At 33.8% G+C, this 15434-nt stretch overlaps 1 protein-coding gene across 1 annotated transcript in view; it reads right to left on the reverse strand.

Moving 5' to 3' along the window:
• The window catches only part of LOC147035378 (vomeronasal type-2 receptor 116-like), a 107513-nt gene extending 95177 nt beyond the window's left edge, over positions 1 to 12336 (reverse strand). The window contains exon 1 of the mRNA XM_085896527.1: positions 12138 to 12336. Coding sequence (XP_085752653.1) covers positions 12138 to 12299 — 162 coding nt within the window. The 5' untranslated portion in view covers positions 12300 to 12336. The remainder of the gene's footprint in view (positions 1 to 12137) is intronic.
• Between the last annotated feature and the right edge of the window lie 3098 nt (positions 12337 to 15434).

The raw sequence follows: 15434 nt of genomic DNA on the forward strand, positions 1-15434 counted from the left end.
GAATCTTAATTTTTAAAACATAAAGAATCCTTAGAAATGCCTTCACTCTCTCCTCCATTTATTTAAGAAAAAAAAAATGAAAAACTTGAATTAAAATGAATAGCTTGTCGATGTCAATAGTCTTGTCGAAAATATTTCAAATAGACTTGTCAATTCTTTGTTTTCCTCCTCGGTGGGTTGAGTTATTTTCTGTAATACCACCAATCTTTTTTAATCTCACTGGTTTCCATATTTTGATATTTATTTTGTCTCGCTCTTTCCTCCCTCTCTCTCTTCTCTCTCTTCTCCTTTTCCTCCTTCTCTTTTTTCTCCCTCTCCTCCTTCTCTCTCTTCTCTTTTTCCTCCTTCTCTTTCTTCTCCCTCTCCTCCTTCTCTCTCATCTCCTTTTTCTCCTCTTTCCTCTCTTCTTCAACTCCTTCCTCATCCCTTATTATCCTTGAATCGCTTACACCCCATAGAATATCATACATATATTCATCAGGATTTCTTGTTATTCCTGTATCCAAAATAATTTTTTTTACAACAGGAAACCAATAAAATTTATTTTGAATTTCTAAAAGAGCCTTACCTTTTCTTAACTTTATAATTTTTTCATTATTTAACAATCTAATTAAATCTAAAGTTGTCGGTTTATCAACATCAGCATAATGCCAATCTTTTATTGAAAATACCTCATTCTTATGTTGTAGAACATATTTATTAAAATACCGAATACCCTTTTCTTGAAGGTATGCTTGGACACAGAAATGATAATTTTCTTGAAGCCTTCTTGCTGTCATTTATGTCTTAGAAATATATGTTAGAATAATATTATGGCACGAAACACCTCCCCATCTTCCCATAGTTAAATCATTTTGTATTTCCTTACTTATTATATATAATCCTGTTTTTTCTGTTTTCATGATATAAACAAGGGCAAAACCATTATTATATTTACCCTTATTAAATTATTTTATTTGTTGTTTACTAATTGCGGCCCCACAAAACTCATTCTCGATACCAAGTGGATAATATTCTTCCTTACGAGACTGATTTAATTGTTCCAGGTCTTCGAGGTTAATTTTAAATGACCAATTATACCCTAAATCATTCATATCATACCCCCATTGTTCTATTCTCAAACAAACAATACGACCTTCTTTATAAAAATTTATTTTAATTCGAACTGTGAATTCTGTATGACCTAGAGATAATATCAACACTTCTGTGTCTTTGAAATACACGGCCGTTTTATTTAAGGATATATATTGTGATAAATCGCTTAATCTCACCAAGTCATTCGCGTCAGTCGGGCTTGGATAATTTTTAAATTTATAAGCATTTTTCATGTTAATATTTTTGGTTATATTATATTTATGTCGTTCAGCCTGTGCCTTTGTGTAATAATTTGATAAATCAATATCCAGTTCTTGAGATACACCAAAGATAGAACCATCTTTCCCAACATAAGTCATTTATATTAGATTAAAAATGATATTATAAATTTTTTTATTTTTGTTGAGTTGAAATAACACATATAGACATAATTGACCACTTGGAATTTAATTCTTGGACTTGAAATGTTTGATAAACCATTCTGTAAGAATTTTATGACTTGAACAGGTGGTGGAAGACCAAAACTATCAAAATAATATTTGTCTTGACTATTAAAAATACAAACCCAATGAGAACCGTTCCCATTATTATCTTCTAAGTTCATAATAATATTCTTTGTATGTTTCGGCACATTTGTTAATTCATCTCTCATACAAATAACCACATTATGAATTTTTAATTTCTTACAATATTTGACAAGTTGTAAATTTGATGTTGTATTCTTTCCAAATTCTTTAAACCACTCATCAATGCTCATTTATTTATTAGAAAGATATAATCCATTACCTCTTTTCGTTAATTTTACACCTGCTTGTGCTATAGAAGAAAGCATATCTCCAACTAACAATCTCGCTTTATCAGGCAGACCTTCAAGTTTTTCAGCAAAATCTACAATTACACCACTTCCACTAATTTGTTTCTCCAACTCTCTGTTATGTCTTTCCAATTCTTTTTGAGCCTGGAGTTGAGCCTTCCTTCCGTTGGCAGTTTTCACCGCTGTTGAAATACCACCCATCAATGCTCCAACCGCACTTAACCCAGCAAAAATAAAGGAATTAAAAATGGGAGAAATCCTCCACTCGTCTCTCTTATTGAATATTTTTTCACCATTGGTTTTGTCATTTTAATTTTAAGTGAGCCAGTGTCATTCAAGATTTTAACCTGTTCTCTTGTGAGCAAAACATCAATTCTTACTGCTCCTTTTCTCTGAATTGTATTAACGTTAATCGTACAAGGCTTTTGATTTTGAACACAAGATGATAGTTTATGAAGATTGATTTGATTAACATATACCCCAGTTGTTACTTTGCCACTCATTTATTTAACAAAAAATTATGTAGGACTAATCATCACACCATTATCTGTATTAATCTGCAATTCTGTTTCTTCCAAAAGCAAACAATATGTATCAACTTCTTCACTCTCTCCTCTTTCAATGTATAGGGAAGTATCCACTCGATTAGACTTTATAGTTTCCTTTTGAGCGCTCAGGTCAAACGCATAGATTGTATACAAACTTTTAAATGCTGTCATATCCAAAATAGGTTCTTTATTTCCATTACCTTCACACACCTTTTGGTAAGACTTGTATGCTTCAGCAAAATCATTTTTTTCCCAATTAATTTCCAATCTATCTCGTGGATAAAATGTTCCATCTAGAGAAACGCGAAGTTGTTTCACCTTAGCATTATCACTCAATGCATTATTCTTATCAGTCGCAGTATCACCATCTGGCTTTTTAAAAATGATCCACAGAAATCGTGGCTTTCCTTCCAGAACACCCAAATTCCACGTGTAAGTAGTTTGGTTGAGTTTAACGTGTTGACATCTGCTTTTGAGGTATGATACACTGAGTGGTTTCTTTGAGTTAAGTCTTCGATTCAACATCTCTTCTGTTTTCAGATTAGGAGTATATTCACTGATATACCAACTCATCTCCTCAATTACAAATTTATTCTGTTCACCAAAAGCACGACCAACACCAAAAAGCAATCTATCTTCATAATCATTCCTTTGTAGTTGAAATCTAATTTTAAGACCATACAGAACTTTATCATGATCACAAAATCCAAATATACCTTTAAGAGGAACTGCCACAGTAAAACTATTTTCTGCTTTTGTGTCATCATTATACATTCCTTTCCTTTGAGTATATCCAGGGTCTGTGTTTGTTCCCGTTGACATATCAGGAATAAAACCTTCGACAGACCCCTTTCCCATTCTATCACTGAATGTATAGACTGTAAATTTAATCATTTCAGATACAGCAGAGACATAATCAACCGTTTCAACTTCTTGTGTTCCAATATACAAACACACACTATCAAACATTTTCCAGATGAAATCATTTACAAGTGTAGCGTTTGTGTTATTCCAAGCTTTAGTGAATTTAAATTTACACAACAAGAAACTTTCAGAGAGATTCAAATAGGTTTGTTGATTATTTATTTCAAAACTTTTTGTACCATTCATATTCCAGTCTGTTCCAGTTATTGCATTTACCTTGAAGTAATCTTCTTTTTTAGTGGAGTTTGGGATAATAATAGTATCATCCAAATCATAGATACTATCAATTGCTTCCATACTTGTATTTATTTAGGAAAAAAGATGTTAAAACTTTTGAAACCCTGATCCAAGTATTCGAATTATTTTCTGTCGTTCTTGGGGGGACAACTGAGTTTTGCCTTTCTTAATTTCTTTTATTGCTTGTAATTTATGAGATTCCTTCTGGGCATCTTTTATGCTCTTCTCAGCACCTGCTACATTTCCCACAGCAGAAGCAGTTGAACCAATTAGATCTTTATGTTTTAGAATAGTTGAACCAATACCCATGAGAGTATCAATTATCCCATCTCCTCTAAATTGATGTCCAACACCCCTTTGTCTCTTAGGTTTATAGTATCCTCTATCAAGATACATACCTTCACCCTTATAGTATGGGGAAAGGAACATCCCATCCCCTGTAATTATTTTATATTTTCCCAACTCGTGTTTCCTCACAATAACCATCGTATTTATTTATTGGAAAACTTCACGTAGGTGAATTCTGATGGATATAACATCTCCATTTAAAGAAATCATACGATTATCTTGGTCGGTTATCCTAAAATTTACTCTGTGTGTGGTTTTTCCTGACACAGGGAGATAAACCAAATTTTGGGTTCCATATTGAATTTATAACCAATTGGGGTTGAGTATGCGCTGAATGAAAATATTGCATTTCTTTTTTTTTTCCATCATTATAAGCACCATCAATCAAATCACAGTGAATTAACACCGAATTTATTCCTGAGGATATTTGAATGACATTATCACTGTAAAACGTCCCATCAGTTTCAATCTTTTTTGAGGAGAAACCCAATAACTCTCTAAATGAATTATCAATTGTGAAATCAACCTTGTAGTTATTTTTAACTTTAATCGTTGATTTTGAAGTGTGCTTTTGAATGTCTATAACAATATATTTTGGTTCATCACCCTGTTTTTTCATAAGACGAGCAATTTCGGAAGATATTTGAGAAATCTCATATACTCCAGGTGAGACTGATCGTTTTGTATCCACTTCCGGGATTATAACTAAACTTGTCATTTTTATCAGTTATATTAAATAAGGTATTATAAGTTTCCATGGACAATAAAGATGCCTCATATTCTTTTGTTGTGTCAAGTTGTAGTGGGTATGGGAATGAAGATGTGTGGTAGCTTGTTGTGAAATAAAAACTCAGGATTGTGCTTCTCATCTTATTTAATATGAGATAAAATGTCTTTATATTGAGATTTATTAATTATTTTCATGTTCATCAACTGGTCTAAAATGGCTGATGCTTCATTAAAACAATTGTTATTTCCAGCCTTCTTACTACCTAACAACAATAACAGTCTATTAACTAATTGCGATGGGTCATTTGGAAGAAAACTAATACCTGAACCAAGGATACTTAAAGCCTGAATAATGTGTTTCTCCTTCTCATTTTTCCTACTTTTACTAGAAATACTAACCCTATAATTTAAAGTGTTCAGCAGATCAATATATACTCTATCATCATTATTTTTCATATCCAATGGTTTATCAATATACTTTGATTCATCCCTCACAGTTGAACCTTGTCTTCCATCTTTTGTGAGAAGAAACATTAATCCCAGAGTTCGTTTGACAGGAGGTTGAGCAGAACTCAAGAACCTTAATTCATCATTAAATATCAATAACTTTTCTTGAACAAGATGAAATATTGTTGGTTGTTCTGTTGGAATGAGTCCTACTTTGGTTTTTGAATCCGCTGAATATTCATTGTTTTGAAGAGCATTCACAATATAATCAGGGGGTCGATTCATCTCTTCCAGTTGTTGAAATAATCCTTCATCATCATATTCTAATTCTCCTCGATGCTCTAATTCTTCCTCCGTCATTTGACTTGAAATCTTTTAACATTCGAAGTTTTTTAGGAGTATATTCTATTGTGGGAACTGTGGAAACATCTATAATTTTTTCTTGGGAAGTTTTTAAAAGTGGCTTAAAAATTTCTCTTGTTTTCTTTCAAATGCTTCTTCGCCCGTTAGTTTCTGTCTGCATTTCTTCTTTATGTCTTCCTGCTGTTTTACAACTTTTGAAACCAACTCTTGATGTTCCTTAAATCTTCTTGCTCTTTCTTTTGCATCCATTTATTTATTGTAAAATATCATTTAATGAATTGTAAAGATCAACAGGGAAATTTTCCTTTTCTTCATCATTCAAGTAGATGTGTTCAAATAAATCCTTTTCTTTAAATATTTCATCAAATTATTTATTAACATTAATGCGAGTTGTAATTTCTTCTTCACTAATACTTGCATCTCTGCTTTTCATACGTTTGCGTTGAGTTTCTTCATCAACATCAAAACCGAATGATAAAATCTTCACTCCGCTCAGATGTTTAATAATTTGTCTCCTTCCTTCTGGATTAGTTTCTAATATCCCAAGACCACCAGATTTTAGTTTCCTTAACTCACTCTTACAATGTGAATATTTTGTTGTACCAAGAGAAACCTCCTCAAATATTTGACCTTCATTCCTCAATCGCATATGTTCCTCCACTGAAATATAGTGATAATCTTCACCTTTTACTTCTCCAGGTCTTATTGCTCTAGTTGTTGTTGATACAATGCATATCACGGGGTGTTTTTCAAGTAAATTTACAATATTCTCATTTGTACTCCACAAGAACCTTGATTTATGAAAGTTTTTTTCCAGAAGCAGATTTACCCACAAGATTTATAATAATAGTTGTCATTTATATATGTAATTGTTTATAAAACAAAAAATATATCCCTTAATATCTCATCTTGTTTCACAACAATATATTTACATTTTTCAGTCGTGTGCTTCATGTAATCCTCAAATTTCTTTTTACTACATCATGTAGAACAATTATCTCTCGAAAAATTATTGATATCTATTGAATTTAACTTGAATAAAATAAAAGTATTAGCATTGTTTCTGATGGAACGACGAGGAAGTTGAAAGTACGATTGACTAAGATAAATACAATTACAGAAGATATACAAAAATACAAATAAAATTACAAGAAGAATGTCTCCCTCTTGTGTAGTAGCTGTCCATTACCGTTTGGTTTCTCTCATTAACACAATCATCAAAGATAACGAGGTTCTTTTTTGATTTATCCAAATCTTGGGGAGACAGTATATCATCCGTATTATCACTAAGAATACAAGTTATAGGATTTGATTTCTTTTTACATCTCTGTGTATCACAAAATAGTTGAATTATATCTTCAATGTTATAATCATTTCGGTTTTTTTGACATTTAAATAAACCGATTATATCTTCTTTTTGAAGACCAGCATTAAAACCTTGTGAGAGTAGTTGATACTCTGGTTGAAACTCGACTTTGTGAAAATTATTAAATTATCATAATCTAAAAAGTTGGGAGTGAGGAGCATCTTTAAAAGTAAGCAGGTTTTTCCACATCCACTTGAACCAACTATGAGACATCTTAATGAATTTGGGAGATTTTTATGGTTGTTAAATTTTATCTTATTTTCCCAAATGGGTAAAAAATCATTCATTTATATATTTGGAAAACAGGTTATTTAATTTATTATTGGCTTTTTTAGAAACTCTATATTTTATCCTAAGTTCAGGTTTAATTTCAAGATAATCCATTATTTTATTTATACAATATGTTGTGTTGATATTTCCCTGAAAATTACATCCATGAATAATATATAACAACAATCCTTTGAACATTTCTTTTATACGTTCAGTTTCTTCCCTTGTAAGGAAAGGTGTGTTATCACCCTCATACTTTACATTCATTTCTCTAATCAATCTTGTAAAGTAATTCATTTTTGGGTGAAATCAAAAAGAATTATTTTCCTTTTTATATTTTTTATTATCATTAATTAGAAGATAATCACAGAATATACATTGTTTATAGGCTTTTGACTCTGTGTTTAATCCCCGTCTTTCACACGCAGGACAATTCTCAAATTTGTCATATGGAGAATCAGGAAATTCTAGCATATTTATAAAGTAAAACTTTACTTCAACTGAAATTCATCTATACTTTCAGTTGTATATTGACTCATATTTAATAATATTACCATCAATATCAATATACTTTTTTTCATTACCAGATTCAACGACAACATTTTTTATATTAAAGGTAATTTTAAAATGATTGTTAACTACTATTGAACGAAATGTCATTTCACCTGATATATTAACATACTTTATTTCATCAGGATTTACATCTTTAGGGTTGTTGAAAAAAATACAAATTTCTCCTTGCATATTACAGATGGTCTTATCTTTTCTTTCTAAAGCTTCATCCATAAGGTTTTTGTTTTTTGATACTTTTTCTTGTTTCATTGCTTTTTCTAGTTTTGAATATATTACCAGAAGGAGAGGAGAAACTTTTGTTAGAGATACTTTAATTGATGTTCTACCAGGTATACTAAAAGCCCTTCCACTGAAGGAAATTGAAGAACTCATATTATTTACCATAATTGTTTTTATCCAATAGTTGTTATATTTATCTTTGTTCAATTTTACATCCTTGACATATTTCTCAGTATCTTTAACAAATGAAGAGATTGATTGAAACTTGTCTTTTGTGTCTTGAAACATTGTATTTATTAAGTGAAAAAGTTGGAGGATATAATGGTTTTAAGCACAGATTCACCTGTAAAATAAACGAAATTTTCATCAAGAAAATTTTAGTTTCAGCAAAGATTTATTATATAAATATGGTGAATACAACATACTGCGATGTTTGTAATCACAAATATAAACATTATAGAAAACACCTCCGAACCAACAAACACACATTTAATCTATTTCATAAAATATCTCCTCTTGAGTTGGAAAGAAAACATTGTGATATCTGCTCAAAGGATGTTTTGAAGAGTAGTTATAATAGACATCTTCAATCACAAAAACACAAGAAAAATGAGTTTAAAGTAAAGGGAGACTATTATATTGAAAACACTGATGGGGCATTTAAAGGGCATATAAAAATAAGGATTTTTCAATTTGGAGAACCCGTTCCATCATCAATAGCTGAATCAATTGAAATAGTGAAACCTGATGTTGAAAAAGTTATTAAAAAGACATTAAAAGAAATGAAAACTTTAAAGTTTTATATGGGAGTGAAAATTAATATGAAAAGACAAGATGAAGAACAAACTCCTTATAAGAGAACAGATCTTCATTTTAAAACATCATTTCAAGATTTTTTGAATAGTGGGGTTTATGAAGAACTATCAAAACAAGAGGAGGATGTTGATAATACAGTGGTAGGAAGTGGATTCAATATTAAAAAAAAATCATCTTTTTAGATATACACATTCTAAAATCAAACCCTCTTAAAGCTTCTTCTTATATTGAATTACCAAAAGAAATAAAACTAAATAAGGCAGTTGTTAATATTAAGAACAATGATAATAAATGTTTTCTCTGGTCTAAATGAACTTTCAAAAACACCAGGGAATATTTCTGCCATAACAAGCACAAGTTAAAAGTATATTTCATTTACAAAAATGATATTCACAAAACCTTTTACTCGTATTAGGTTTCTAGATTCTTACAAGTTTATGGGAACACCACGAGCCTACCTAGCATCAAATCTAAGCTCCACGGACTCTTTTCCAAATCTTAATTCATTCTTTCCAAAAGAGGAAATTCTCACTAAAGAGGAAATTCAGATTAAAGAGAGAATTAAAAGTAAAGAGGAAACTAATTAATGAGGAAATTAATGAAGAAATTCTAACTGAAGATGAAATTCTAATTATAAAGAAAATTCGAACAATGAATGAAATTCTAACGAAAGAGGAAATTCAGATTAAAGATGAAATTCTGATTAAAGAAGGAATTCTTACGAGAGAGGAAATTCAAACAAGGAATGAAATTCAAAGTAAAGAGAAAATTCTTACAAGTAAGGGAATTTATCCTTATGATTATATGGATTCATTTATGAGATTTAAAGAAACACAACTTCCTTCAAAAGAAAGTTTCTATAATAACCTTTATGAAGAAGAGATAAGTGATAAGGAATATAAACACGCACAAGAAATATGGAAAATATTTAAGATAAAGAACCTTGGAGAATATCATGATTTATATCTAAAAACAGATGTTTTATTGTTAGCTGATGTGTTTGAAGCTTTTAGATCACTCTGTCATGATAAAAAATTGTCATGGATTAGATCCTGCCCACTATTTCACAGCTCCTGGTTTAGCTTGGAGTGCAATGTTGAAAATGACAAAACAAGATATAGATTTAATCAGTGATGTTGATATGCTTTTGATGATTGAGAAGTCCAAGAGAGGTGGAATATCACAAGTATGTTCAAAAAGATATGCTAAAGCAAATAATAAATATCTTCCAAATTATGAGAGTGAAAAAGAAAAAAGTAAAAAAGAGAGTGAAAAAAAAAAGTAATTATTTGATGTATTTTGATGCTAATAATTTGTATGGATGGGCAATGTCTCAATCTCTGCCTTATGGTAAATTAGAGTGGGTGGAAGAAAAGGATTATGAAAAGGCTTTGATGAATATTGTTATTTCTTCTCAAGAGGAATTGAATGACGAAGAAGAAGGTTATTATTTTGAAGTTGATTTGAGGTACCCGAGTGATCTTCATAATAAGCATAAAGACCTTCCTTTTGCATGTGAGAAAGAAACCCCAAAGAAAGAATGGTTCAGTGATTATCATAAAAGTTTTAATATTAAAAGCAAATCAACAGAAAAGTTATTAACAACATTCTATTATAAAGAGGGATATGTTTTGCATCAGAGAAGCTTAAAACAGGTTTTGAGAGAAGGATTGAGAGTAGCTAAAATTCATAGAGTTTTAAAATTTAAACAAAGTCCTTGGGTGAAAAAGTATATTCAATTCAATACAGATATGAGAGCAAATACAAAAGTAAAATTTGAAGGGGACTTTTATAAATTAATGAATAATGCTGTATTTGGAAAGTCTATGGAAAATGTTAGAAACAGGCAAAACATTAGATTCGCAACATCTTGGAAAGAAGCTTCGAGATTGATAAATAAACCAAGTTTTGAGAGAGAAGAGGTTTTTTCAGAGAACTTTTCTGCAATTCAGATGAAAAAGGAAAGTATTGTAATGGATAAACCAATTTATATTGGAACAGCAGTTCTTGATTTATCAAAGATATTGATGAATGATTATTTGTATAATGACTTAAAGAAAGAGTATGGTGAAAATGTTTCATTGTTGTATATGGACACTGATAGTTTTATCCTTGATATAAAAACTGATGATGTTTATAAAGATATGAAGAAAAATATTGGAGTATATGATACAAGTAATTTCAGCAAGAAGAGCGAGTTATTTTTCAAAAAGAATGAAAAGGTTATTGGTAAGTTTAAGGATGAGTTGGGTGGAAAAGTAAAGAGTGAGTTTATTGGATTGAGAGCAAAGGCATATGCTTATAATTATGGTGATCAGATTGATAAGAGGTTAAAGGGAATAAAGAAATATGTAATAAAGAAATCAATAACTTTTAGAAATTATTATAATTGTTTGATGAATAAGAAAGAAGAATATAGGAAAATGAATACAATAAGAAGTTATAAACATAACATATATAGTGAAGAAGTAAATAAAAAGGCATTAGGAGCCTTTGATGATAAGAGATTTATTTTAGATAATGGAATAGATTGTGTTCCATATGGATATTGTATGATAGAGTGAATAGAATAGATTGTGTTTTAACGATGGGAAGATGGGTTAGGGTTTTTTAAGGGCTACCGCCACGTTTTTTTTGCAATATATAAATGGTCAAACCAAGTATTAATCAAAGTAAAGAGTGGAGAAAATCTCAGTCTTGGTATATAAATGGAAAACATAATGAATGTGAAAAATATCAAATAAGTCTTATTGAAAAAATAACTAAAACAAAGGTAAATAAAACAAATAAGCGAATCAATTTAAAAAGTGGTAAGTTAGAGGATGTAAAGAAAAAAATGAATATCCTTGAATGGACTGAAAACTTTGATGGTTATCAATTGAACAATGAAAAAACAATTTACTATAATCTCAAAATGATATGTTGCTCAGGAGGTGGTCAAACAAGAGCATTAAGAGAAGTTTATCATTTCGTAATGGCACAAAAGGGGTATCTTAAAAAATATAAAGATTCAAATGTTTTGTTTTTCAATATTTTAGATGGGGATTATTGTGCAAAGAAAATTAAACTATTGAAGGAATTTGAGAATGAACAAATCTTTATAGGTTCAATGAGTGAGCTAAACAATATGCATCGGTTATTTGATAAAAAGTGTCCCGAGGCTTAGACGTTTTAGATATTTTTTTCGAATCACCTTTAACAAATCTTTATCTTATTACATGGATTATTTGAAAAAAACTGTCTCCAGGTTAAAAGGGGAGACAAATAAATATACCTTGGGATAAAAAGGGGGTTTATTTTTAGGGAAAAAAAATATGAATCGCTGAAAATCCCCCATTCATTTACATGGGGAAAAGTGAGCCAGAACCAGTATATTCACCCTACTAACCATGTTCGCAAACAACCTTCGGTCAGCTTTCATGACAATCTCTTGAGTTGTTCCTTTGATTGGTTTACTCTTCATTGCACTGAAGGTCTTCAACTTGGAGCATACAATACATGTTTGGACGTCGATCTTTAACTTCTTTGCTTGTACCTCTGCTTCATCCATGACAATTATAGTGGTGTCTTGTGCCGCTGGAATTCGGTCATCAGTATCTGAAAATAAAAGAAAAAGCAATTAATTCAAATATATGTATTTTGAAATTGAATAGAAATTGTAGATCTTTGTGCACATGATTTGTTAGGGTTAGGGCAATGAGATGAAATCAAACACAATTACATTGTCTGTACCATTTGACAGTCGCTGTTAACTGCCAATCATCTTTCTGTAGATGTAACCCATACATGTGTATGTCACGAAATATGTCATGAAGTATGAAGATGTGTAGAAAATTCCAATGTCGTTGGAGGAAAAGCTCAATTCTGACCTATTTTCTCATTTATCTCGGAATCTAGCAAACCAATTTTTACACAAATTGTACTGGAATGTGTGAAAAAACGTACTTACCATATCTTGTTAAGGCTTGTATATGCCTCAGATCAATCGTTGATAAGTAATAATCAAATTTCCGAAATATGCTTAAAAGTGGAAGCCATTTTCCAAAATGGCCGCCAAAAACGTGTTTGGCTACTCTTTCCAGATGTCCATCACATTTTTTTAATTTACTATAGACATCATACTAAATGAAAAATATAGTGGCTTTTAGTCCCCCTTTCTAGTAGTCAACTCTTGTCTGGCTCATGGACGAGGATGACAGAGTTGGTTTGGGGGAGGGAGGGCACAAGGTGGTCAGAGTTGGGATTGAGGGGTTTGAAGCTTTTGAGGAAGTGGGGGAGGGGGGAGATGAGGACATTGGGTTGGGAGGGGGTTTGAGAATTTGAAGAAAGGCTGAATGCCAAAACTCGGTGTTTGCAGCTAACTGTTGTGTCCAAAACCCATCACTTTCTCTACCCACCTTACCCAGTCACACCCAACTGTCCCTGGACTCTGTGTCCTTTTCTCCTGACAAGGTGGAGAGGATGCTGTCAAACCTCGACTCAGATTCTGAAACTGGTCCAGACGGCATCAGCCCACATGTCCCAAAAACCTGCTCTTCTGCTCTTGCTCACCCTCTCTCTGTTCTATTCACCCTCTCATTTGCTCAAGGTCATCTGCCATCTGTTCAGAAATCAGCAAACTACTGCCCTGCATAAAAAGGTGCAAAAACAGTTCCCTGCAACTACAAACCAATCAGCCTTCTCCCAATCATCAGCAAGGTTATTGAATCCATCATCACTTCAGACATTAAATCCTTCCTCTTCTCCAATGGCTTGATTTCCGATCATCAATTTGGTTTCAGACCAGGTCACTCTACCCTGGATATGCTGCTTGTGCTCTCCCAACAATGGATGGAGGTCCTCAATGCCAGACATAAAATCCGAGCCGTATCCCTGGACATATCACGTGCTTTTGACACCGTCTGGCACCCTGCCCTTCTCACCAAACCCTCTTACTCAGGTAACCAAGGCCATCTCCACTCATGCCTCGCAGACTACCTCTCCTGTCACAGTCAATGTGTGGCCCTAAACGGAGTTATTTCATCCCCTCTTCCTGTCCAGTCTGGAGTTCCTCAAGGTAGCGTTCTGGGCCCTGTTCTTTTTCTGCTTTTCATCAATGATCTCTCCGACTCTCTGGAAAATCCTCTATATCTCTTTACTGATGACTCCACCCTCTGCCGTAAAATCTGTCATCCCTCAGACCGGCAAGCAGCAGCTCCTAGGCTCACTGCAGATCTGGGTAAAATCACAAACTGGTCCAACACGTGGAACATGTCTTTCAATCCGGACAAATCTCAAATTCTAACTATCTCTCGAAAGGACCATTTAGAACCCCCCCCCATCCACTTTCTCAACAATTCTATGGAAGAAGTCCGTTCTTTCAAGCTTCTGGGTCTCACGATCTGCCATGACCTTTCCTGGGAAAGCCACATTTCAAACCTCGCCTCCAAAGCCATTCGGTGACTGGGAATACCCCGTCGTGCAAAGTCCTTCCTCGGCCCACCTGAGCTCCTGACTACTTACAAAGCTTTCATCCGCAGCCTGATGGAGTACTGCTCTCCCCTCTGGACTGGTGCTCCTGCCTCCCACCTTTCTCGGCTTCACGCTGTGGAAACCAAGGCATTTCGGTTCATTTTGCATCTCACGCAATGAGACTGAGTCTTTGTGCCTCTCACTCTCTCACCGCAGGCTGGTCGGTGGTCTTTCTCCACTGTCTCCTCTCCAGCCTCACTCCCCCCCTGCTCTCTCTGTGATTTGTTCCCACTACATTTCCGTAGGGCGCTCAAGGTCCGCCAACAACCCCCTTCTGGTAAAACTACCAAAATCACGAATCACTGCTCACCTTCACTCTTTCATTCCTCTTTTTTTCCTGCCTTTGGAATAAACTCCCTCACTCTATTCAATCCCATTCTTCCCTCCAGGCCTTCAAAACAGCTGTTCACTACCACCTCTTATCATCCCTCATCCAAATCCTCGATCTTTTCTTCCCCCAATAATCCACCCAAGCCCACCTCCTTCAAATTTCCTGCTTTCCTTCCTGAAAGTCCCTGTAATGTCCATCTTGTATTCCCCATGTTCCCCACCCCATCCCTCTCCCTTCCACAGATCTCCCAATCTCTCAATTCCCCACCGTTTTGTCCTTCCCACTCCTGCCCCCGTCTCATGCCCCCCTTGCTGTGCATTGTGTGTTAGCTCTCACACGAGCCTCGGCAAGGTATACAAAAAAAGGGCAACGGAAGCAGAGAGTTTGGGTGTGGTGGTTGAGGGGGGGGGGCAGAGAGAGAGGTCAGAGTTGGTCAGGCGGTAAGGTTAAGGACATGGTATTGTGCGTGGGTGTTGGGGTGGGGGGTATGGTTCGGGACCTGAAGTCACATTTTACATGATGCAGAATTAACACTGGTCCATGATTGTCCCATTGTCTGTTTTGGGTCTGTTGTTGGGTCCTCGAGGTATATTAGGTCACTGGGGTCTTTTGGATTCCCTGGGTCTTTTGGGTCTTCAGGGTATTTTGTATCCTGTGGGTCTGATGTGTCTTTGGGTCATTTGGATCCCCTGGGTCCTTTGGGTCCTTGAGGTCTTTTGGGTGTTTGGACTCTTTTGTGTCTTGTGGGTCTTTGGGGTATTTTCAGTCTTTTGATTCTTTTGAGTCTTTGGGGTATGTTGGGTCTTTTAGATGTTTTGGGTATCCAGGGTATTTTCGGTCTAT

Source organism: Eptatretus burgeri, chromosome 1 (genome assembly GCF_056783735.1).
Source record: "Eptatretus burgeri isolate ZD-2024b chromosome 1, Ebu_testis_v1, whole genome shotgun sequence".
Classification (NCBI taxonomy): domain Eukaryota; kingdom Metazoa; phylum Chordata; class Myxini; order Myxiniformes; family Myxinidae; genus Eptatretus; species Eptatretus burgeri.